This window comes from Neurospora tetraspora (genome assembly GCF_033439725.1).
Source record: "Neurospora tetraspora strain CBS 560.94 chromosome Unknown B0H65scaffold_2, whole genome shotgun sequence".
Taxonomy (NCBI): Eukaryota; Fungi; Ascomycota; class Sordariomycetes; order Sordariales; family Sordariaceae; genus Neurospora; species Neurospora tetraspora.
This window is the reverse complement of record NW_026944384.1, coordinates 23,494-47,937: the sequence shown is the minus strand read 5'-3', so window position 1 is coordinate 47,937 and position 24,444 is coordinate 23,494. Positions and strand designations below refer to the sequence as shown.

At 53.5% G+C, this 24,444-nt stretch overlaps 7 protein-coding genes across 7 annotated transcripts; 3 read left to right on the top strand and 4 right to left on the bottom strand.

Annotated features, from left to right (window-relative positions):
* The first annotated feature begins 270 nt into the window (after positions 1 to 270).
* B0H65DRAFT_517635 (Retinoic acid induced 16-like protein-domain-containing protein) lies at positions 271 to 3,889 on the top strand. Its single transcript, XM_062828682.1, has 2 exons — positions 271 to 1,563; positions 1,613 to 3,889. Exons 1-2 carry the CDS (start codon positions 500 to 502, stop codon positions 3,813 to 3,815), a joined length of 3,267 nt encoding a protein of 1,088 aa, XP_062683669.1. The 5' UTR covers positions 271 to 499; the 3' UTR covers positions 3,816 to 3,889.
* A 968-nt stretch (positions 3,890 to 4,857) lies between these two features.
* Positions 4,858 to 6,308, bottom strand: B0H65DRAFT_85982 (uncharacterized protein). The gene is made up of 3 exons (XM_062831492.1): positions 6,050 to 6,308; positions 5,926 to 5,969; positions 4,858 to 5,857 (listed from the first exon to the last, which is right to left on the bottom strand). Exon 3 carries the CDS (start codon positions 5,819 to 5,821, stop codon positions 4,901 to 4,903), a length of 921 nt encoding a protein of 306 aa, XP_062683668.1. The 5' UTR covers positions 5,822 to 5,857; positions 5,926 to 5,969; positions 6,050 to 6,308; the 3' UTR covers positions 4,858 to 4,900.
* A 1,479-nt stretch (positions 6,309 to 7,787) lies between these two features.
* Positions 7,788 to 8,815, bottom strand: B0H65DRAFT_85957 (uncharacterized protein). The gene has a single exon (XM_062831491.1). It carries the CDS (start codon positions 8,431 to 8,433, stop codon positions 7,945 to 7,947), a length of 489 nt encoding a protein of 162 aa, XP_062683667.1. The 5' UTR covers positions 8,434 to 8,815; the 3' UTR covers positions 7,788 to 7,944.
* Positions 8,816 to 13,661: 4,846 nt separating this feature from the next.
* B0H65DRAFT_385598 (uncharacterized protein) lies at positions 13,662 to 14,693 on the top strand (the record flags this gene model as incomplete). The annotated part of the gene is made up of 3 exons (XM_062823707.1): positions 13,662 to 13,784; positions 13,848 to 14,036; positions 14,139 to 14,693. Coding segments are annotated over 3 exons (867 nt in total), but the record flags the coding sequence as incomplete, so codon positions are not given.
* A 1,514-nt stretch (positions 14,694 to 16,207) lies between these two features.
* Positions 16,208 to 16,949, top strand: B0H65DRAFT_419988 (Apc13p protein-domain-containing protein; the record flags this gene model as incomplete). Its single annotated transcript, XM_062824248.1, has 2 exons — positions 16,208 to 16,438; positions 16,533 to 16,949. 2 exons carry the CDS (start codon positions 16,208 to 16,210, stop codon positions 16,947 to 16,949), a joined length of 648 nt encoding a protein of 215 aa, XP_062683665.1.
* Positions 16,950 to 17,450: 501 nt separating this feature from the next.
* B0H65DRAFT_486657 (NO signaling/Golgi transport ligand-binding domain-containing protein) lies at positions 17,451 to 18,965 on the bottom strand. The gene is made up of 3 exons (XM_062827693.1): positions 18,393 to 18,965; positions 17,857 to 18,218; positions 17,451 to 17,811 (listed from the first exon to the last, which is right to left on the bottom strand). Exons 1-3 carry the CDS (start codon positions 18,605 to 18,607, stop codon positions 17,714 to 17,716), a joined length of 675 nt encoding a protein of 224 aa, XP_062683664.1. The 5' UTR covers positions 18,608 to 18,965; the 3' UTR covers positions 17,451 to 17,713.
* Positions 18,966 to 19,157: 192 nt separating this feature from the next.
* Positions 19,158 to 23,935, bottom strand: B0H65DRAFT_454577 (armadillo-type protein). Its single transcript, XM_062826201.1, has 3 exons — positions 20,453 to 23,935; positions 20,059 to 20,397; positions 19,158 to 20,008 (listed from the first exon to the last, which is right to left on the bottom strand). The coding sequence occupies exons 1-3, from the start codon at positions 23,675 to 23,677 to the stop codon at positions 19,523 to 19,525; spliced, it is 4,050 nt and encodes a 1,349-aa protein (XP_062683663.1). The 5' UTR covers positions 23,678 to 23,935; the 3' UTR covers positions 19,158 to 19,522.
* Between the last annotated feature and the right edge of the window lie 509 nt (positions 23,936 to 24,444).

The window sequence follows — 24,444 nt, the reverse complement described above, 5'->3', positions numbered from 1 at the left end:
ATGATAACAGCTACAAGTGGAAGTATCTTTGGTGAGTGAGCTGTTAACGCGTTTCACGTTATTAATAGCATTCTGCTAACAGGGAGACACTTGTCAGTCATGGCAGTTTCACTTGTGTCTGAGGAGAGCTCTTACCCCACTCTTTTTGTCAGTCATCATGGTGGGGTTGATCTCAGGGTCCGTTGCCGGTGCGGTGAACGGTACAATGGTACATAGCTGACCTTAACTGACCCCTTTACGCCCCGTGCACCGACCACCCTGATGGCCAACTGAGAGTCTGAGAGCCACTGGACGCCGAGACGGTCAACAACACCCCAATCGTCCATCAGGAATACGACTTGACAAGGACCCGACACGAACACCGACACCGACCCAGACACCGAGACCACCGAACCCGACCCCGTCCACCCGTTCCCACCACCCACCGGCAACCCGACCACCGGCAGACAAAAACACTCCCCGGCCTGCTGTTCCCCCTCGAAATGCATCCAGAGTCGCCATGGACTTCTGGTCGCGCCTCATAGCACACACGCTCCCCTCGGCGGGCAACTCGCGGAACTGGAAGGAGTTCGCCAAGGATCCCGTCCGTCGACTCCAACGCTTCGAGAGGGAATACACGCAGCTCATCCAGGCATGGCGCAACTCGCCCAGCATTCAACACGATGACGAGGCTGCCGAGCGCATCGAGATCTGTCTCCAGGAGCTCACCAACATGCTCACCGACGAGAACCGACGCCCTCTCCCCCATCCGTGCATCACCTTCTGTGCCACCAAGCAGATATACATCCCCATAGCCAAGATCTCCACGAGCTCCTTCAACGAGTGGGTCATCAAGGAGGCCGTCCTCTTCTTTGCCACCCTGATCGAGAGTGAGGAGGAAGCCTTTGTCGAGAATGACCACTTCTCCGCCAGCCTTACCCACTTGATGGTGCGCATCACCGGCGCCAACGCCATCCGTCTGAGCGCCGACACCGAAGCCCGCGTTGTCGAGTTGGCCTTCAACATTACTACCAAGATCCGTCTCGATCCCGAGATCCTACCCGCCTGGTTCAAGTCACAGTCGCAGGATGGAGAGGAGAGGCAGCCCCTGGGCGAACATGAGCGGTTCACGGGGAGGACACAGAAGCAGGACTTCCCTCTCTTCTACCTGCTCATGGACTACATCCACCACGAAGGCAAGGTGGGCGACTTTGCCAGGACCGGCCTGTTGTACATCATCGAGGCTGCGTCGAGCTCCGTCGAGCTGGAGCAGTGGATTGTCGAGAGTGATCTTTCGACCTTGATGGCCACCGGTTTGGGTGCTCTGTATAGTCAACTGAGCCGCAAGCTGGTCATTGACCATCCGTCCAATGCTCTTCCCGCCATCCTCGCCCTTTCGGACTACGAACACCCGAAACCCAATTACGAAGTAATCAGTTCTTGTACTTTCGAATTCCAATCGCATCTAGACACCTTTCTGTCCCATCTCTTGTTCTGGCAAGATGTCTTGAACCACTGTCGGTCGGTAGAGGTCAAGTCTTCCTTGCTGGAGCACTTCCAGGTCATCTTTTTGCAGCAACTATTGTAAGTCAGTCTCTGACCATGGTAACACCGTTCCACACTAACTCTGCAGATACCCATCACTCCTCGAATCGTCGGATATTGACGGTGGTTCCTCGGTGGCTGTCTTGACTTATCTCCGTCATATCCTCCAATCTGTTGACCATCCCGACATGATCAACCTGATCCTGCACTACCTCCTGGGTCTGCCCGACATTGTAGGATCCGTCTCGTCCAACTCCAAGGACGGCGTAAGTGCCGCTCGAAAGCGCAAGTCTATGGATCTTGCTACCATGATGGCCTCCAAATCCGAAGCCGCAGCAGACCCCTTGCTCTTCAACTTGGTCGATCTCATCCTCGCCTGTCTCAGATCGCAAAGCCAACAAACCATCTACGTCACACTACAGCTGGTCTCGGTGATTCTTAAGAGACATCACCGCTACGCAGTAATCACCCTGCTCTACACCGAAGGCGTACTGGGCAACTCGTCTTTTAGGACCACGGGCGCCCACGAGCAGGAAGTCGAGTACCTGATGGGCCTAGCCCAGACCATCGGCGGCGAGGACAACTTCAACGAGATCTACGATAGCGTCATCAAGGACACCATGATCCGCGTCGAGAACCACCCCTGTTCCATGAAGTTGATCACCCCGAAAGCTCTAGCCAGCAACCACAAGCAGCCCGCCATCCCCGACAGCTTGCCCGGTGCGCCCAGAGACGTCCGCTCGCACGCGTTGCACCCCGACGATCCCCTGCTCACCATTGTCTTGGACCGGCTCGAGACATTCTTCATCAACCCCGTGGAAACCAACCTGTCGTTAACCGAAGTCATCTTCGACCTGGCCATCTGCGGGTACATGCATCTGGAAGGATGGTTCCTGAGGCATCCGACCAATTACACGTACGACGAGGACCCCGAAGCACCTGCGGCCGAACCACCAGCAGACATCGACCCCGAGTCCCCCGAATACGCCGAATACCAGCAACTCCTCTCCATGCACCACTGCCGGCGCCGGCCGCAATGGTCCCGCGATTCCCTGCCTCGTCTGCTCCGCATCTTGCAAACCCTTTGTGACGAAGTCGCCGCCTACAGGGATACCATCCCCCGCTTCAACGACCTGCTCCAACAACGTCGCGAAGCCTTCCAAACAGCCGACGGAGCCTCAATGCCACCTTCGGTTGCGCCCTCCGTCGTCCCATCAGCAGCTCCTTCGAGATCCCGAACCCCCTCAACACTGCAACCACCCGCCCAACTCACCCCCGGTCTGAGCGCCCCGGGTAACGCCGCGCCCGAACGACCAACCTCCGGCCTCGGCCTCGAGTCCTTCGCCCAGCGCATCTTCTCCGACCTCTCCTCCACCGTTTCGGTATCTCCCAACCGCACAGCGAACAACTCGCCCCGTCCTCGCTCCAACACCACCCGCACCGTGTCTGAGCGGTCTTCTTACTTCACAAGCAACGAAGCCCCGCCTCCTCTACCACCTAGGAACCGCACGCCAAGCATGCTCGTCACACCAGCAGCCATGGGAATGGGCGGCTTCGGCCTAGGAGCAAGCGGAAGCGCACTAGGAGGCGCTAGCGTGCCGGGAGCAGTAGCCAGTGATATTAGTGGCAGTGGGAAGATGGAGTTAGTCATGTCCCAGGCAAGAGCGTTTCAGGCAGTGGATCAAAGTATTTTGGCAAGGAGGGTGGGGATTCCGGATGTGATGGCGGTGAAGCATGTTGGTGTGGGACTTGATGAGCAGACCGAAAGCAAGGCTGGGGAGGAAGTGGAGTTCGGAGAGGTGACTGGGCAGGCCGGGGATGGAGAGGAGGGTAGTGGGACTGGGTTGCCGAGGGTGACTGTCCATCTGCCCCCGCCAAAGGGAGAAGATGGGGGATTGGATGCTTTGGAAGGGGATGAAGATGATGAGGAGGCGAAGCCGGCTGTTCCTCCCAAGGATGATCTGCCTTCTCCTGCTGCTGTCCCTGCCATCGATGAGGCTGACGCCGCTAAGCCCGGCGATGCTGAAACCACCGAAGCCGCTGCGCAAAACGACGGAACGGCAGAACAATCAAACCCCGACCAGCAGAAGTCTGAGGAGCAACAAGCGCAACACGCAGCCCAGGAAGCACAGGAAGCGGAAGCAGCAGCAGCAGCAGCGGAAGAAGAAGCAAGAAAGGCCTCAGTCTCCCACGTCCTCACAAACGTCATCATCCTGCAATCCTTCCTCTTCGAGCTGGCGAGCTTGGTGCAAGTTAGGGCGGGCGTGTTTGAGGAGGTTAGGTTCGTGTAGACAGTTATGTACTACCTATTACTCAGGTACCTATGTGTTAGATACAGTATATACTATAATGTTACCTCGTGTGGAAATTGCCCTGGAGAGGCTGGGGAGGACTGAATGTGGTGACTTGTGACTAATGATGGACAGGGATCGAATCATGCCTCCTGTCCAGTTCCGGTCATCTACATGTCTTGTTCAAGTTCCATTAAGCTCATGTATCATTGTCTAGCTTTGTTCGTTGCATTTTAACAATTCTACTCCCCTTCCTCCATGTTCAAGTAAGTAGAGGCATATGACATTGGCATAATACCTACCTCTACCTACCTACCGGTAGTTCAATTCTGTGTTTCGTGCGCATTAAATCACGCCTACCCCTTCTTCGTATCGGTATCGGAGCCCTTCTCATGCCATACTCGGATGATGAAATGAAGCTTTATTACCTACTAGAGATACCTAACGCTAATAACGTAGGTAGAAAAGCTTTCGCTGTACGTGTATCTGAATGGTAGCTACCCTTTGTATCCTTATTTCCAACCCTTGGCCCATCGAACCTTTTTTTTGTTGGGGTTTCTTAGCCCAGTACCTAGCTAAACCACTATAATACCCAGAGACTACCTAGGTAGGCTCGTCCGGGACAAGAAAAACGTAGGGTAGACTGTGCGCGGGCCGCACCACCCAAATTATAACATTGCCGAAGCCATCAAGACAACTAGGTACATGCAGTCGAGCGTTGTAGTTCGGAAGGGCCGTTACAAAATTGCCCGTATAATGTACTGACCGTGACGTGTTCGGTTTATTCTTACGACCATTCGGTAGTCCTCAAAATTCTTAGGTGTTTTGTCTGTTGCTGAGTCTACGTTTTTTTGTCCCTGGCGAGCTAGGTTTTTCAACGGAAGTTTGATTGCTCGTCCAACTACCATGGGATGTACCGCCATTCATGTATACTCCCTTGCATGCACATGTACAGATCAACCTCCGGTTCTAGTCCCAAGCCCGTCCGCTCCTCCTGTGTTCAAGGCCCTTTCACTGACCCCCCTCCTGTTGCCCCCATGTGACCCCCAGTTCCAAAATCAATCCCATTCCCTCCTCAACTGCGTCTATTCTAAGTCCAGATGCGGATCTTGCTCCCCCAATGCCTTCTTTTCCTTCAACTTCGTCTCCTCCATCAACTTCTCCCACTCCATCATCTCAGCCTCATTCCAGGCCTTCAACTGCTCCTCCTCCTCAGGGGTACGTTCCTTCTTCCCTCTCTTGTCAAACTCGTCATCCCACAACCTCAAATTCTGTCTAGTCTCCTTATCTGTCTCGCCCTGCACCTCTCGCAGTTCCGGGAACTCATTCATCACATATTTATACACCTCTTTCCATGCTTCTTGACTAAATAGATTGTGGTAGACGAGCAAGGCTCTGCTTCGTAGATAAGTGTCCCAAGTGGCGTTCATGAATTCCTCCTTCCAGATTCTCAGTCCCTCTGGATGTTTCTGGGCGTCCCATCTTAATATGTATGTTGCATTCATGTACGTTTTAACATCAGAAAACTCCCAAAGTCTCTTCATACCAGCCGCGACGATCATCTTGTCTGTAAAGCTGATGAAAGGGGGGCACCTTGATTCCGATGTCGATGTGGATGTGGCTGCCGATGTGCTTGCTTCCTCTGCGTTTTGCGTTGCCGGATTCTGGTTCTGAGGGTTTGCTGATTCGGTTTGCCTGGACGGAAACGTGCTTTTCATACCATCGGCTGTAAAGTTGATGAAAGGGGGGTGCCATGGTTCCGATGTCGATGTGGATGTGGCTGCCGATGTGGTTGCTTCCCCTGTGTCTTGCGTTGTCGGGTTCTGGTCCTGAGGGCTCGCTGACTCGGGATGCGTGGGCGGAGGATGCGCGGAATAAGTGGGCGCGGGCGTAGACCTGAGCAGAGAAGATATCGGAATTTGAGTTGCCTTTCCGGAGCTTGAGCCCCCGGTATCACCACCATGCTGGCCAGCTCCAAGATTACGGTCAGGGGCAGGGGCAGCCATGTCGATCTGGTGTTATGGAGGAGATGGATGCTGAGACTTGACGGAAATAAGGTCAACATCAGTTGTGAACAAGTGGTGGTGGATTGTGGCGAAGATGCACTTACCTCAAGATGGAGATGTTGAACGGATCCGGTGATATATATATGACCTATGAAAACGTCGGAGGTTATTGATGCCAAAATTTACGGATAGCCAGATATATGAACTTGTGACAGTTTTGTGACGAACCGTTACAAGCACAGGAGTATATCGATGGGAATAAGAACAACGGTAGTAGTAGCCAAAAGGTACTGATCGATTGTGAAAGCTATTGCTTGCTGAAGAGCCGTAATATAAGAGGCCTGGGGAGGCCGTCTTATATACCGACCTTCAGAAGGGCGCCGCTGCGCCGCTATTACGGTTGCGGCTCTGCGGCGCGCTCCTGATTGGTCTATCTAGCTGCTTACATAAGTGATCCCTTATTGGATCGTAACAAGTTTCTGGTTTTTGAAGGATGTGAGCCAGCCAGGCAAAGAAGTCTGTGGGAAGCACTCAATATATACAAGACCAGTTGCCCCTATCCTCATGTCCTCGTGACTTCCCGGTTGTCTTTCCCGGCCTGTCTTCCTTCCTTTTCGTCCTCAGTCGAGCGCCGTGACTTCCGTTCGCCGCGGTAATGCCTTCCTCTAACACAGGGACGCAGGGGGCGCCTTCTCGATAGAGGTGACTACAGGTCCACTGGCATTCGGTCCCATGACCTGTGGTTGTGCCAACCCCAAGGCCGGGAGCAGAGGACTGAAGGGGCAAGAGAAAGAAAAGGGAAGGAGTGTATTGTGGACGAGTGACATGAGGTCAAGACGGGAAGTGGGCATCTACCATGTGTCTAGAGAAATCGAACGGATCTTTGAACACCGGAGACAGTCTATGAACTGGACCTTTCAGACGCAACGTGTATCCGTAGGGCGTAGGTAAATAGTCTCAAGGACGCAATAAGCAAGATACGATCATTTACCTCGGCGCAAGAGAGTGGCCAGCTGGCTGTGAGATGATGAGGCTAGATTCTCTACCTAGGTACACTGATAGCAGGACCCCTAGCAAATGTCAACAAAACAACTTTTGCCGCCTTTTGTCCTCCATGTACCCTTTGTATCCATGTCCTAACCATACATATGCCCCTATGCCATCTAGAAAGATACAAAGTAGTTTACAAACAATACCAACGAGTCATAATCTTTACAAACCCATCTAAGCCGACAATAACATGACAACGACGACGAAGCAAAACAGTATACCAGGGGAGCAAAGCACCCAAGCACATCAGCAAGGGCACCCATTGTCATTAATCATCCACAAGTCACAACACTAACTTAAGCAACCACAACAACAACAAAAAAACAACCAACTGATACAAGCTGCTTGAGCCCTTCTGACTCACTCGCCAGGTCCACGTCCATGACCATATATGATGCTTAATTAAGTCTTGAAATGCTTTGGCAAAACCTTTGTGTTTCCATCATCGTCCAAGTCCAGCCCAGTCCAGTGGCCCAAGTCATCAGCCCCCGCTCCATCCAGCTTCCTCATCATCCCTTTCCTCCCTTGCCTTGCACATATCATGTACCAATCGCTTTTCCCCCTATTCTTCCTCTTGAAGATGTATCATGACAGTCCCGTATCCCTCTCTTTCTTTCTCAAGCCATTTGCATCAAGAACAGTTGCAGTTGCCAAAATCCATTTCGCCATATCGAAACAAGTCAAACTAACTCCCCCAACGCCATCCGCATGTGTCGCGTTCTATGACCGACCGAGCACGAAGGATATAAAATCATTTTAACGCCGTAACCGCTTGGAGGACCAAAAAGCAGGGCGGTTATGCAGCATGCCAAGAAACGGCAGACAAGAGACAAAGGAAAATGTCGGCAGGCTGTTGCGGGCCGGGCAGGGTATCAAACAGAGGGCTATTGGAAGCGCTCTCTCCGTGGTTGCGGCATCCTCATGATGCGCATGTTGGGCAATTGGCCGGACCCAACAAAATTGTTCGACGAGAAGGCGGCACCAACCCATGGCGAAGTTTTTACACCCGGCCACAGGGCGTGTCACCTGACAAAGGATATCCATCAAATGAAGGTGTCCCAGGGATGGCCCAGTTATCTTGAGTTCTGGCTCTCGCTCTTCCAGATCCCGGCACCGAGCGGCTTGCTGACGCCAAAGCCCACACCAACAGCAGCACCAATAACGAGCAAGCCAATCATGACCTTGACGATAATGCGGTTGCGTTTGCTCATTTGTGCCAGACAGTTGCAGGTATGACGGTTCATCTTAGCATCCTTCGCCTTTTGCTTCCAGTGGTCTTGGCCGGGCCAAACCTGGCAATCTGTTGTGCCCCCCTTTGCCGTTGTAGTCTTCGTGATGCAGGGTTCATTGGTGACCATGGCTTCGATGTCCGTCTCGAAGGGATTGGCACGAGCGCTGTTGGGAGTAGAGACGTCTGATGGGCGTGATAGTGTCATGTTCTTTTCGACCATGGGAGAGAGGCCGTCGGAGAGTAGGGTATCTCGGGAAGTCTTTGGCTCGAGGCGGGTCGTGGTAAGGTGCAGGCCGGCCTTGTTCCGCTCATGGTCGATGAGGGACGCCATGTCGAAAGTGAGAGTGGGTGGTGGCAAGGGTCAAGTAGACGAGAGGAAGGGCTGGGATGGTGGATGAAGCCTACTGGCTAACCGAGTAAAATCTAGCAGTCGGTTGGATTGGATGGTGCCGATGTTGGAGATGTGTTGTCGGCCGTGTTGTCCGCGAGCGTGATATGGATATATGACGGCGAAACGTTACCCGATATGGCGATCTGGAAGGAGTCAGCTACACGTCTTCAGCAGAGACGAAAGAGCAAGCACCAAAGGGCGACACAGGGGCGGTTCGTTGGGAAGGAGTGACGATGTTGGTGGTGGGCACGGGGTGCGTACAGCAATGGCCATGATCCATGATGCATCGGACAGAGAGAGTGTGCACAGACAGGAACGAAAGAAAAGAGACTCACCAAACAAGCCGTAATGTGGTAATCGAAGTAGCTGAATTAGATGTACACGACTAATATCTCGATATCTGGTTCGGCTCGAATATCGATCGACTGGCGTGTAATCAACTGAGAGCCGAAAAGAAGGATCCCCGGCAGAGAATTTCTACCACGTGTGGTCGTAGACGTAGGAAGATAGGACACGACGATGGGGAGATGAGAGACAGAAACGAAGACAAGGGAAGGAGGGACAGGGCGCGACCTTGGGATTTCCCGTATTAAGATCTGTGGTTGACCATGGAGACAAGGAAGACCGATTGACGAGAAGTTGCACGAGACCAGGCTCACTCCAGCCGAATGAAGTTAGGTTGATAGCGGTGAATCCAGAGAGTGGAATGGCGTCGTCGTCGTCGAACACCTGGTGAAATTATGGGGATGACGATACCTATCTCTCCAAGAATGAAGAAGGAGGAGAGGAAAGGTTTGGAGTTTCAAGAGCCAGTGGGGGAGCAGCAATGACAGCAATGGGCAGGTACCAGGCCAAGTTCACTGACCCAGCCGCAGGCATTGAACTCCCAATTGGTTCAAGCAAGGAGGGAAATGAGAAGGGGCAGGGGTACCTTACGTACTGGCACACAAATCAGCACATTTTCATTGCAATCACCAAAGTCACCTTATTTCAAGCGAAGAAAGAGGCACGCCATGCAGTTCAGGCAGTCTCTCTTTTCCCTTGCCTTTTTCTTCCTTTGCTCCTTCCCCTGGTCCGTCGTCCGCGTCGTTCAGAATCCATTCACCATTAGCCTCCTGACATGCGGGAGTAGCAGAGGCTTGGCGGGAGCTAGGGCCAAACAGGGGAAAGTTGCAAAAGGTACACCTTCCAAGGAACCCATGTGAACAGGGATCTGCCTGCCGAGCAGCTGTGCAAGCAGTCGCGGCGACTCTTGGCTAAAAGTCTTGGCTGCGCCGTTCGCTTGTGTGCAAAGCCAATGGCTGGCTCCAGACATGTGGGTCTTAGCCGGCGGTTCTAGACCCATTTAACTCCATTTCCCTTTCCAGTTACACGTCGCGGCTCTGATTGGCCCTGAAGAGGCTTTTGTGGTGGCACCCCCGGGCAAAGCTAAAGTAGGCCACCCCACCGTTTGGTGCCTTACTAAATTTAACCTTCCCCGTCGCTTGCTCTTCCCCTCGAGTGCAAAAAAAGGGGCAATCAGGCCAACACCGACTCGAGCATGTCGAGATGATCGTTGAACATCATTCCACTTGAACTTGCTCAACACCACAATGATTGACCGACAGAACCACCAAAAAGCACGCAACCGGCCGTGATGGGCTGCTGTGGACGATGTGCCGGCCTGTGCGACAAGTGGCTGCATCGACGGCCGGCGCAGTGCGCGCAGTGGCAGTGGCCCTAATCTTGCGTTGATATGACGCCCGCATAGCAAATTGCAATATTACCATGTTCACACAACGAAAAGCACGATTCAGGCACATGATTTCCGATATTTCAACACATAAAGCATTGGATGAAGCTTAATTCGAGCCTCCTTCAAGCCTCAACAATAGTCGATACCACCTTCCTTTACATCATACCGTCTATCTTGAGGCACTGTGAGATAAGTAGTTCAGCTGCAATGATCATCACCGGTGGACGATCGAGGTTCGAAGCCAATGACAGCTCAGCGCCAGACCCTCACACACGGGGCGTGCTCCGACATTCTGGCCATGGTTCTTTTGTTCTTCTCGTCCTCTTCCCCTCACTTTCTTACCTATCTTCTGGTGCGTTCTGGCGTTCTACTGTCTGTCTGTTGGTGTCTCATACGCACGATACTATGCCAACGGCATCAACAGCAAACCCAGGGATGTGGATGAGGACGGTTCATTCTCCTGGTAACGCCATTTCGGCCCATCTGTCCGAAAGTGGGATTGTATGCCATTCCCTGAGGATTAAACTTTGCCGTCACTGGTTCTGCCAAGGCCCGCTTCTTTTTTGTTGCGTTTCTTAAGTAACATCTCCACATTGTTCGTCAGATCCGTGTTTCTTTCTTTCACTCTTCACGTTTCACATCCAGGATCAAACTTGAACAATCAAGATCCATCCATTGTCTTCACCTTCAAATGGCTCCCAGAAAAATGACCAAATTCCAACACTTCATCCTGAACAATCAATGCTTCGCCGTCCAGTGTCAACAAATACCTAGGATAGGCTAGACGGCCCCAACTCCGGTGCCCCCTTCGGCTCCGTCCCCGGTCCCACCATTCTCAAAATGCCCGCACCCACCATACACACCAAAAAAGTCTGGGGCGGTCTGGGCGGGAGCTACCCCATGAGCTTAATTCCACCGATGCCGTCGGATCCTCTTCGCCACCGTAAAGTTTATCGCCCGCAACTCCTACGAGAACCACGCGGCGCAGTCCAGTCCAATATCACGGGCTGAGACTCTATCCACATGAGCGGGAATCGCTCCATGCGGGGAAAAAGAACGCTAGCATGAAGAACTTACGAGCGTGGCTTTTGCCGCCAGATAAGAAGCATTCCTCCTTCCTTATTCCTCAGGTCATCCCTTCGACAGCGAAAGACCCGAGTTCACACGGTTTGGGATGCGGCCTCTTCCCAAACGCCTCGAAGGCGAGGGAGCGTATGTACCGAGCTGAAGCAAGCCTGCCAGTGCACCAGTTTGACTCAGGTGAAAGCTCACATCCACAGACGCGACTCCGATCGAAAATCGGGTAGCCCAATTCATCACACGATATCAACATCGAACTCCAAACCGATTCGAACTTGTCGAACACAATCCACGTTGCGCAGAGCAGGTGTCATCTGTCATCCTCTGTCAAACTGCCAGCACGAAGGGTCTCACGTCGTCCGAAAGTTCGCACGCACACCTGCCTCATCGTCCCTTTCTGTAAAAGCCCGTTGGTGTTCCTGATCTCCACCGCATCTTCGTGCTACACACCATCATCATCGTCAGGTTCTCTTGTTATACCGTCGGAGATCTCCTCGTCGGTCAACGTTCGCCGTTTCACTTTGGTCCCAAGTTCACCTTTGTCCTTCTTCAAAAGCACATGTGTTTGTGTCTGTGGATTAGAAGATTCGTGATCTCGCCCCGCGATCTGATTCCGGATTTGTTCCGTGTTCGATCTTCATCATATTCAGGGGAGTTCTGGGGCGCTTCGTGCACCTGATGACGTTGCAGGGTCCTTTTCTGAGAATGAGAGCGGTTGAAGGATATGCTTTGCTTACTAAAAGGCAGTATCGTTGCTTGTATGCCTGACTTTCGTCGGCGGCGAGGGAAATCTTTCAGCAGAGATTCCGCTTCCACTTCCACTTCCATGTGGGGAAGCCCGTAGCTACGTAGGCAGAGTATGGAGGAAAATTCAGTATCACCAAGTGGTAATTACGCAATGAGTTCTTGGTCCCATAAACATGGAAGAATGCCCGTCTCACTCAAGGCTCACCCGGCCGGCATGAGAATTAAGATGAAAGCCCGGGCAAGTCTCTGCGGTCGAGTGTGTTCTATCCTCAAATTACCTTCACGGTTACATGTATGGAAGTTTTCATCTCAAAACTCCGCAACTGGTTTCCGGGAGCAAACTCCAGAATGGCGAGAAACGAAAAGGGAAAGTCTTCCTTTCAGGTACTTCTCTCTCCCTCCTTCCGGGTCTGGTAAGTGAGATGAAAGACTGTGATCCGGAGAAGGTTTGCTCGGTGTGCCTTGTTGCCTCTCTCATATTCACCTCGGGGCTCATGAGAAGAAATATGGCGACCGAGGGCATGCTTCATCGCCGATGGTTACTTGCTTGCTCGCTCGTGTTCATTCGTCTCACTCTATGTGGACCGAATTCCACGTAAGACCTTCATCCTCGTGAAAAGAAGCTAGATGAACCCGGACAAGTGCTCGAGCGAGAGCTGGGGGTCAAAAGAGACCCATCTTGTGAAACAAGACAATGACGACCTGAGTTCAAGAGATGAAAGTTCACATGTCATTCAATGGATTTCCAGCCAAGAAAGAGAAAAAGTGTGAACAAACTTCTGTCGAGTCTCCGCCAAATGATGGTTCTGGCCTCAAGATCTGTTATCTGACGGCTTAGTTTGCTTTCATTTTCATGCTCGAGATCGCCGGATCTTTCCGTTTCGGGAGCTCATCAAGTTCATGGCGATGTGGTGGGTATTTTTTCTCCTGCTGAAGTCCGTGGAAAGTGCTGTTGCCTGCTGTACGATGCTTGGAACGAGTAGTTGCTGTCATCGAGTGTCCCAACTCTACCAAGGGGGAGAAGCCAAAACTTGCTAGCGAAGACTATCTTGTCGGCGTTAAGATACATCGACAGTACATCGCGATGCTTTCGGATGGAATGGTCTGAGCGAGAAGTAAGTGCTTTCTTCGTATTGAGCAAAATCTCCAAGGCCTCTTTCGTCTCATGATATCGGCTCACCCATCAAGGTGTTTGGTTGTTTGCTTCTAGGCTGCCTTTTCAGTTTTCTCACATGAGAACTCACCCAATGACGGTTTTTCATCTCAACACCCTGTTGTTTACTCCCAGGCAGCCTTTCCTCACACGAGCTCTCTCATGACGAGGTTGTTCATCTCAATATCCTGTTGTTTGCCTCTAGGCTGCCGCACATGATGAGGAAATCGAATGACGAGAAGGCTATCATCCAAACCTCCAGCCAGGAGGGTTCTCACGAAGACCGCGAGGATCATCCTCCAGACAAGTATAAGAAACCCCCTTTCCACCCGTCAACGAAGACGAGATTCTTTCCTCCTTTCAACACAACCACATCTATCTCACGAAGCTGTCTCTCAGTTCACCATCAACTTCAAGTTTCACATCTGTCAACAGCTTCTACCATCCCTAAAGATGCGCACCTCACGCATCGCCACCGTCCTTCTGGCGTTGGCGCCCACTGCCATCCTCGGCAACCCCGTGCCCATCCTCAAGGCAGGCGTCATCACCAATGACCACAGTCTCGCTGGTTCCGAGGTAAGTTTCCACCTCTCAACCGCCCCTCACCATCAAATCAAGCCAACTAACACTTACCTTAAGAAGAACACCAACCATGGCCTCTGCAACCGAGACGACCACGACTGCCCGACCAAAACCGTCGATCCCGGCGACTTGTGCATCAACGCCCATGCCACCATGATCTGCACCCCCGGCGGAGAGGGTAATCCCAACTTCAACCAGAACACCAAGCGCTCCGAGTCTGCCGACTCCATCAATCTCGAGGCCACCGTCGTCGAGGCAGCTGCCAAAGTCGAAGCCAGAGATGACACCGATCCCGACAACGATCCCGACGTCGCTATCTGGAACTGCAGCCAGACCTCCCTCAGACAGTACACGTGCACCGGCGGCCCCGACAACGAGACCTGCATATTCGACGATGGTCGCCAGGTTTCTTGCACCAGCAACCAGAAGACTGCTGCCCTCCAGACCAACACCAGAGACGGCGGTGATCCCGATTTCACCTGCGACACCGACGTGACTGGAGACTACGTCTGCACTGGTGCTGATGTCCGCTGCATCATTGGGAAGCAGGGTGATGCTACTTGCAGCTTTAACGGCCCTGATGGTTCCGACGGTGATGCCAGCAAGTTCAAGGTCAACACCGACCGTCTCGCGCTGGTTCTTTCCCCGGTTGCGCCCAAGCCCAAAGACGACTCTGACCCCTTCGACGCTAACCCTAACTACTCTTGCGCCCAAATTTCGGATTGGACTTGGTCTTGCGGTCCGAACGGGGTCGGTCCCGGTTCTGGCAACGAAAAGGGCAAGAGTCTCGACATTCGTGGCTCGGATGATGAGCATTATGATCCTGGTCAGGGATGTAACCAGCCGCAAGGCTTTTTCGGTGGCTGTAACGGTAAACGTGCCTCTAACGAGAAGCGCGAGGTTGAGCAGAACACACAGCTGGCTGTCCCTGAGGAGGAGGACAAAAAAGTGGTCAACGTCGAAGGCCCGGCTGCTGGACATTACGATCCCGGCCAGGGTTGCAACCAGCCGCAAGGCGTCTTTGGCGGTTGTGATGGAAAGGGCGCCTCTGCCGAGAAACGGGATGCGGATGAGAAGCTGGCTGTCGGTGAGGGAGATGAGAAGTACGACAACGATGAAAGCCCGGACAATGACAACTTTCCTGGTCAGGGTTGGCAGCCGTCATGCTTTTTCGGGGGTTGTAATGGAAAATAATGGAAAGAATGCCTCTTAGGCGGAAGGTGGAGGAGCTGCTTCTTAACCAACCACGGTTGAAGCTAGGGCAAATGGAAATCGGGGTTTTAGGTCGGAGGATCTGATCAAGATACCGATGTCTCATGGCTCAACGCCTTGATGATGGAGGCATATCAGACAGTTATTGGCGTGAACGAGATAGCTCACATATATAGTCGCTCGCTGTCTTCTCAAAACAGACCGTGTCAAGGTTTGACTTGACGACGATCAAGTTGCCAGATACTCTCCATTTCCCTCCGAGATCCCAGTGAGTTGATGAACATGTCTGCTTGTCGATGTGTTCTCTCACCGAATCCACCCACGAGAGCTTGTAGTGAACAGCAAACTTCTTCGAGGTCGAATTACTCACGGTAGACACTCATGTATTCCCGATCTCTGTCGACAGTTGTAGGTAGCAGGAGGTGTGATGCATGCCATACTGGTTGGAATGAGCTGACAGGAATTCTCGTTAAATTTTGAAGTCTGCGAGGAGAATGGTCGAGGGCAACTTGGAAGCCCGAGGAGGTGATAGAGATCTTGTGAGAGCCAGAACTCGTAAGCACTTGAACTCTGGATCCCAGTAATGAGGTGGTTCGAGTCTGTGTGGGATGATGCTCGCCTCTGATTTCCTCCCAACAAACGTAGGCGTTGGAAAAGTGAGAGCCGCCGTGTTCTTGTGACAATCCAGACCGCGGTGTACCTCAACGCCCCCCCCTCCGTTGCAGGTTATCGCGATGTCAGATGCTAGAGGTTTGATAACCGCAACGGAATCTTCCCACAGGGAGGAGATGACCTGCCAGCCCATTTCGCGCAGCGGTTTGGTTCTTTCACTTGGCCCTCAGTTTCGTTCATTGTTCAACTGAAAACGAAAACGGAAGGCACGCGTGAATGGAACTTCTCTCATCTGAACCTTTCATTTCGGCGCCCGCGAAATCGGGTCCCAAGCAAATGGACGGGAAAACAACAAACTTCTTCCGTTCTCCCTTCTCTCCTTAACTTCTCCTCAACACCAACTTTTATCACCAACAAGTTTTTGGTGTTTTGGTTTTGGCAACTTCTATAGCGCTACAGTACCTAACCACGCTAACGAAAGTACCTCTACGTCCCACCTACTTGCACCAGCCACACCTCCTTATCGTCCTTTCCAAGCCCCGCGATAAGCCCTGCAGCGCACCCCCGCCGGCACCCGCAGCGTCACCATCACAATGTCTCACCACCACTCAGCCTGGACCGCGAACCGGTTCGGATCTCGTCCAGGCCACCCTACCGATCCGCGCCGCCATCACTGGAACGCCATCCAGGATTCTCTGCACCCCATTTACCCGCGTCAGCGTTCCAACATCCAGCTCGATTATCACGGCGATATTCTGCCGGCGCCGAGGCTGAAGGATAACGTTGATACCTTTTTTGGTCCGGTTAGTGAGGGTGGAAGTATGGTATGTTTTTGTTCTGTTCCTTTCCCTGCCCCCTCTCCCTTTTTCTTTTTTCTTCTTTTTCTTCTTTCTCTAATATCATTACGTTTGACAACAGAACAAAGACGCCCACTTCACCCCCCTCCACCTCCACGCCTCCCACCACGCCGATCTCTTCGACGACTTCACGCGCGACCGCCTCCCTTCCTCAGAAGACATCTACGTGCCTCCGCACCTACAGCCCCTCAACCCCGAAGACGAAGACGACGTGGTCCCCGACCAACACGCTGCTTTCGGCATCCAAAAGGCTACGCAAAAGACGCGCGAGCCGGCCTGGAGGGATCTAGGACTGGATGAGCTGATGCAGCAGGGCCCCGGGGCGCCGGGGGCAGGATTGGGATTGGGAAATGGAGGGGTGGGTGGTGGGAGTACGGCGGGTGTCGCGGGAGGTGGACCAGGGGCGGGGAATGGAGGGAGGAGGGTAGCTAGGAAGAAGAAGACGAGGGCTGGCGGGTATGGGGGGTTGCCGAGGTAATGTATGATGGGCGAAGGGAGAGGGGCGGGATGGTGACGATGATGCTGCAGAGAGAGAGCTCCAAGACGACACAAAAGCTGAAGGAGCATGATCATAATTTGCCCAGACGAACGGACAGGAGGAGATGGGCGGAGACACATGACGACGGCAGCGCATGAGCTACGCGACACAGCGCTGTCGTAGTTATGGCGAGTGGACAGCCACGGGACATTTGTGGTTATAGCATGGGCAGGAGTTCGGGTTTTCTCTTTTGCGACTCTGCGATGGAGCTTACGCACGGAGTTGGAGGTTGAACATTATATGGGCTAAGTTGACGGGCCCCGGATCACGGCACAACACATGACGGGCAGCGCCTCCAACATCATCACAATGGCAGGTTGAGAGCGGCGTAAGGTGGCATAGCTAGGACGGCGCAAGGTTGCTTAACATAGATATCCCATGGGCTTTTTGATGTCGAGAGTAGTGCACCGCAGAAAGAATCAGCTTTTTTCTTCCCAAAATCCTGCCGTCACCTCAAAACATGATAAATGTTCCACCCATGTTGTTCGGGAAACGCGCCTCTCTCATTAGCTGGTCCTCATGGACCTGTGATAATATTCACAAACAATGCCGTCCCGTCATAACCGCTTTAAACGCCATGCTAATGCCCAGTTCCAAAACCCAAAAACCCAAACAAGACATATACCTCCCCTCAGCAACTCTCCCTTTCTTTCAACCCACTCTTGTATCCATCCCCTTTTCCCCACCTCTTCTCCGCATCATCATCAACTCTTAGCCCCAATCAACGCCTCCCGCTCCAACACCTCCGGCTGGAACTTGACCAAGAAAACCGTTCTACCCGGCCACATCTCCCCACCCTCCCCTCTCCCACCATCCGTCCCCGTCCCCCCACTCCCATTATTCGCACCCGCCGTATCCCCAACCGTATGCGCCGTCACCCTCGCCGGAAACCCAGCACCATCACAAACCCCCTCTATTATCCCCGCCGCAAACGCCGCGCAATTCAACTGGCTCATCTCCTTCGGCACACTGATGTACGCATTAACCAGCGGCTCGTTGTCGATGATCATGAACTCGTCGGGGGTATCCGGGTTGGAGGATTTCTCCAGTCGGTCGGCTTGTCGCCCGAAGAGGTGCGTCCAGACGTTGATTTTGATGAAATGTAGGAGGGCGATGATGTTCAGTGGACGGAGTTGCGAGCGAGGGGGCTCGCGGAAGAGGAGGAGGTCGAGGAGCTTGAGGCCGATGGGGTGGCCTTGGAGGTTGAGGCTGCGGCGAGTGAAGCGAGCGTTAGTTTTAACTGATACAATGGGGGACTGACTGGCTAGACAACGGGACCTGGAACTGTCGCAGACATTGTGGCCGGGCCGGGACTAGAAGGTCTTGGACAGAAACATAACAGGAGTAAGGAAGGACAGCTATGATAGCAAGAGGGGGGCATACCGTTTCTCCAACTCCTGAATCCCCGTCACCCTCCTCTGCGCATACGACACCATCTCCGCAAACAAATACGCAAAAGCCGCCTTGCTCAGCTCCGCAGTCTTAGTGCGGTTGAGCGGCCGGTGATAAATCGTCTTGCCGTTCGACGGGTATCGGAGTCCGGAATCCCCTGCGCGCCCGCCGCCGCCGTTGCCTCCGGCTGGTAGGTGGTTGGACATTGCTGCTGTGGCGCTTGTCTTGAGGATGTGGTGAGTGGGTGGTCTGTTGTGTTTGGTAGGTGGGGGAGCGAGCGATGGGCGGTAAGTGGTAAGTAGCTATGTGCGCGCCGGTTATAGTTTTGTGTGTGGTGTCGCGGTGCTCGTAGACAGCTGTGCTTGGTAGGATGGACGTGGGCTGGATTGGATGTTTGGGATCGTGGGAGCGGAACTCGGGAGCTTCAGGTGTCAGTGGTGAACGAAGCTACGGTAGCCGCGATTGAATGTGGCTTGACGGGTAGGTGGGTCCGATGACTAGCAGGTACCTTGGAAGTACCGGTACTGTCCCTGCTTGCACGCCCCGCGACAATATGTACCATGGGCGTGCTTGGGCCAAGTTCAAATGCCAACACTGCGTAGTTTTCGCATCTAGACATCGCCGAACGACCTTCGAAATGATGGAATAGAAGCATAGTCTTTATATCGCTCGTTGTTCTCGAACCAACACAACAACCCATTGCTTCAACCTTCGCACCATTCCATCACGCCAACTCTCGGCAAGCGTAGCAATGAGATAGGCAGCTATCATATGTATTGTATTTTGTTGTCCCGCCGCTAAAACTCAACAACTTCTTCTATCGTGCTGGAATAAAACTATAGGCACTTCCAACCATCACATACTCCCTCCCCCTCTATTCCCAGTCGTCCTTCCACCACGAAAAACCGCAACCAACGATGCTTTCAATGCCGCCCTGTTTACCCCCATCATAGCGCCATCATTCCCCTTCCAATACCATCCACCCCATCACTAAAGGTAGGTCGAAACTTGTTCATCAACACCACCCTTTTCCTTCAACAACCTCCCATCTCATCCTCACTGTCGCTTTCCCTGGTTCTTTTTTTCCCAGCCATGGATGTAATGACATCCGGCCAGTCACACTAAATCACGCCGGCACCTTTACTATCCTCATCCCTGAGGATCTGAAGTTGTGTCTTACACTCCTTCGATACCCATTCCCAATAGCTGTGCCAGACCTGGTTAGTGCCCGCCACCGCAGCCGAACCCCCGGGAACTGCCGCTCCGACCGCGCCGCCCGTGCTGAGAAAAGCCTTGAGTTTCTCCCCGAGCAGGAGCGTGACCCTAAGTGCTGCCCGGTTGGCCTCGGCTTGCTTCTCGAGCTCCTGCTTGACCGCCGTGTCCTTCAGCTTGGTCGACAGCGTCTTACGGAAGGCCTCTGCGATGGAGTCGAGGCGGCGAATGGTCTCGTCGGGGTCGATGTAGGCGAGCTTGGAGACCATGAGGTTGCAGAGAGCTTTGATGTCATTGTCGTCCGACAGGCCGGCGACAATACGGTCGTAAAGATCGATGATGCTGATGCGGGAAAAGGCGGTTTCCATAAGGGCGTAGAGGGTTTCGTATGCGGCCTAGGAATGTTAGTCTCGGGTAGCCTTGTACACAAGAATCATGTACTCACCTTGCGAAGTTCCAAACCATCATCAATGATATGCTTGAACGGACCCATCTGCACCTCTCTGATGAGCTCCGGCTTGATCACCGTCTCCCTCATGACATAAGGCATCAGCTTGTTAAGATGGCCAAGGATGATGTCCGCCTTGTTGTGCGCCGCCGAGTTGAGGGTCGACATGGCATGACGACGGTTCTCCATCTCAGAATCTTCCAGCATCGTCTTGAGCATGTCAACCAGGTGGCTCTTGAGCATGCTGTCAAAGACCTCGTTCTCATCGGGGAGAGTGTAGCGAAGGGCCTGAATGGCGATGGCCCTCAACAAAGGCGACTGGTCGTTGAGTAGGGACTATGGAAGTTAGCGCCGGAAAATTTTACAACAGACAGGGTAGGTCCCAACTTACCACAAGCTTCAACATGTACGTCTTGGGATCAATGATGACCAACCGACCAATACACTCTGCACAAACCGCCTTGTTATCCTCCGACCCCGACGCAGCAAGGATCTGGTCCCAGATTGGCGTCGATAACTGACCAAGGTCGGTCGAAGAAATAGCAACCTGCTGGAGAACCTCCTTGATAGACTGAAGGAGCAAGTACTGCGTGTTACCCCCTTGATGCATCGACTGGAGGATGACGGGGACATAAGCAGCTACATTGCCCGCTCCAGCACGACCCAAAGCAACGGCAGCAGAAAGCGACGTCTTGTCGTATTCGCTATGGAACTGCTCGAGGAAGAGGCTGGGAGAGTACGGGAACTTGTCCCCAAGACGAAGTCCAGCCTCACCCAGAATGGTAAGCGCAAGGCTGGCTCTTTCACCTTTCTGCTTCTGGATCTCCTGGACGAAAAGCTCGGCCGTGTAGGTGCCCTTGTTACCACTCGCCACAAGAAGGGTACCGATAACCTTGCCGACCACCGATGGGTCACCGCTCAGGGCAACCTCGTTGAGCAGGCGCTGCATAAGAACCTCTCCCTTCCCAGTCTGGCCGATGCTATGGACAAGCACTAGAAGAGAGTCGAGGACCGTGCCTGTAACTGTCGACTCCATAAGTAGTTTACACAGCGCGGTCATGAGCTCCTCAGTGATGACGATTTGCGGCTTCTCTTGGGCCAGGTGTGCCAGCACGAGAAGACCGGGGCCAAGAAGTTGGGCATCATAGTGGGTGATGACTGTGACCAGCGCGGTCACCACCCTCTGGACAGTCGCATCATCCAGAGTGTTCTTGGTAGCCGGCGAGAGGACCAAATGCTTGAGAGCCATGACGCTGGAACCCCTCAAGGAACGGTTGGCCTTGCGCAACTGAGCGGCAAGTTCAACAACAACTTCTTGGGTCCATGGCGCGTCGAAAGAGTCTACAGACGACGAGAGAGCGGCAACAGTGTCAATTGCCCGAACGGCGGCGAGACGCGTGGTTTCGTTGAAGAGCCTTTCCTTGAGGTGACCGAGAGCAGTCTTCCGGTCCTCGTCCGAGAGCAAGGCAGCGCCCTCGGTACCCGATGTTCGAGAGAGGAGGGTCCCAAGGGCATGGATGGCCTTCTGGCGAACTTCAGCGTCAGCGTCATTATCCGTGGTGCGGTCAACCATCACACTATAAAGCTTCTGCAGCTCTCCCTTGAACTTTTGCGCGGTCATACGAGCACGCGGGGGCGTGATGGTCTTGGAGACTTCCTCGGCGGTTTGGACAGCCTCAGCGGCGATCTTGTAGACTCGGTCATGAACAACTGAAACAACGCCGGCAACGATCTTTGGTAAGTAAGGCTGCAGGTCATTTGAAGAGTGGTTTCTGGCGAAGCTGCTAATCAGGCGAAGCGCCGCAATGCGAAGAGTGTTAGTCGTAGCAGAGGCGCTGCCACCAGCAAAGGAAACCTGCGCTGATGAAGTGCTTAAACCGGTCAGCTTGATGGCATCCAGGATAAGATCCGTGATCTGGTCGAGATACGGTGCGAGGCCACCCTTTTGAACAGAAATCAGATCATCAAGAATATTGATTGTGGCCTGCTTCGTGGGAATGAGCTTGCCCTTGAGCAACTTGGTAGCCGACTTGACGATAGCAGGAGTGAGGGCGGCAAGATCGGCACGGGGTCCTGTTGCTGGGATCTTTTCGGCCTTTGGCGACGTAAGTCCGGTGCCGGAGAGGTTGACGGGCATCCCAGCTTGACCAGCTGCGCTGCTCTGACGTCTGCGCTTCCGACTTTGAGGAGCTTGGCCAATGCTATCGCCAGAGGCGCTGTCGATGGTAAAGTCAGGAATAACGCCTTCTCCCGTCTTGCGAATGAGCAGGGAAGTGGCAGAAAGAACTTCAAGACGAACGTTCTCCTCGCGCTCGTCGAACCTCTTGATCAATGCCGGAGCAACCTTTTGGTAGAGAACACCGCTCTCCAGGAGGTCGCCGCTGGTTCTTGTGGAGATGATGGTGTGAAGAGCCTTCGCAGCACACCGCCTGACCTTCCAGCTGGCATCGTCGTCGTCGTCAAAGGTGCCGTCAGCCTCAAACTCGTCGTCATCGTCGAAATCGTCATCCTCCTCCTCCTCTTCCTCCTCCATTTCCTCGTCCTCGTCGGCGGCGTAGTTGGGGTCAAACTTGAGGTACCGCAGACACGCCTCGATGGCATCATTCGTGTACGGGCGCATCTGGTTTGGGCAGGAGGAGAGGAATGCGTCCAGCGCAACAAGAGCGGCTTCTCGAACATCGCTCCATTCCGAAGTAGTCTCGCTGCCTTCTTGGATCGCTTCGAGTTGTGTCTGCAACTCCTCCTCGTTAAGGGCATCGAGAACGAAACTGACCACCTCTGGCAGATATCGGCCAAACCGGTGAGGAATGGAGCGGGCCATGGAACCCAGGATTGTGATGTAGAGACGGCGGGTGGCGGGTGGCATGCTAGACTTGCGCAACAGAGTAACAGTGCGCTTAACAAAAGCAGCCAAGAGATCGTCCGACAAATAATGAGCCAGCATGGACACGGCGGCAACGGCCCTCTTCTTGACGACCGAAGTGCACTTCTCCTGGGCCAAGAGGTTGACAACGGCATCGTGGAGAGCCTCGATCTCGACAAGGGTAAGCACTGGGCCGAAGCATCTGACAACTTCTATGAGAACGTCGACAGAGTCCGAAGTGACGTGGCCTCCCTGAAGCAGACCGGGCACCTGCTTGGCGGTAGTCTGACCGAGGAAGCGAGGAATAAGCAACTTGTTGATGCTGTCATAAGCCTCTTGCGCTTCCTTAGTCGGCACAAGGCCAGGCACAGGACGCGGAAGGGCTTCGACGACAGCTTTGAGGGCCATGGCAGGAACCGAGTTGACATCTGAGTTTTGGCTTTGCAACTCGATAAGCTTCTGTATGGCCGTGGTGTAGAGCGGAGATGGGAGCTTCTTGACTAGGGGACCTAGCACCTTGATGGCCTGGTTCTGGACCTCGCCATTCTGGTCACTCAAAGCCTTGATGACCTCGTCGAGAGTGCGATTTGATGTGTTGAAGTCGTGTTGGAGGATGTCTGGCTTGGCAATGTTGAAGGTGGCCAACAGATCGTTGAGGGCCATGTAGCGGAAATCGGGGTCGGCATCACTGATCTTGGTGAGGAGGAGGCCGACCGTGTGGGAGGTCGGGTTGGCCGGGACCGTCGTCGCCATGATGGATGTATTATTGTGGGATCAACCGCACATTCGATAATGGTAGTAGATGTGGCAAACACTGGGATCTCTATGGCGATGTTAGCTTCCGCGCGTAAGATGTTGCGCCGTGTAGTATGGTGCTAGCAGTAAACAGTTGTTGATGCTGGCGACTTGATGGTGTGATGTCGCGAGGTCAAGTGGAGATGGGCCAGCAAGGTGACGGCAGCAGGGCCATTTGAGAGCTACCACCTACATATAAACAGACTCTCTGAAGGAGCTACTCTTTGCTTTGTGGACGGGACTGGACTGGTGCGATCCAAGAGTCGTCGTTGTTTCGTTCGTCGGGGAGCTGGATGGAAATGCGCAGGAAAGGACGGAAGCTGCAGGAACTTTGTTGTTGCGGGAGGAAAAGTCGAATGTATGTTTGCCTCTCTCAATGTCAGGTCAACAACACGCAGGCACCAGGCATGAACTGGAGAATAAAGTTGCAGTCTGGACGGCGACCCAAGTGGGAGCTCATGCCCGCCGCTGCTGTCAAGTGGTGGGGTAATGACAGGGGTAACCTGCCAAGGTACGTATGTACCGCCAGGCTCCAGGGCTCGCGGCAGGCAAGTGGAGTCACTTCTTCTGGCATCATCGTCGGCAAGCTCGGACCACCTGGTGTTGCTGCACCAGCACAGTTCATAGGACAAGAGCTCCCGATCAACAACACTGCAACCACGGATGCCAAATTTCACGATCTCCATCAGTTGGTCTTGAATGGAGTTATTTGGAGAGATCTGGCA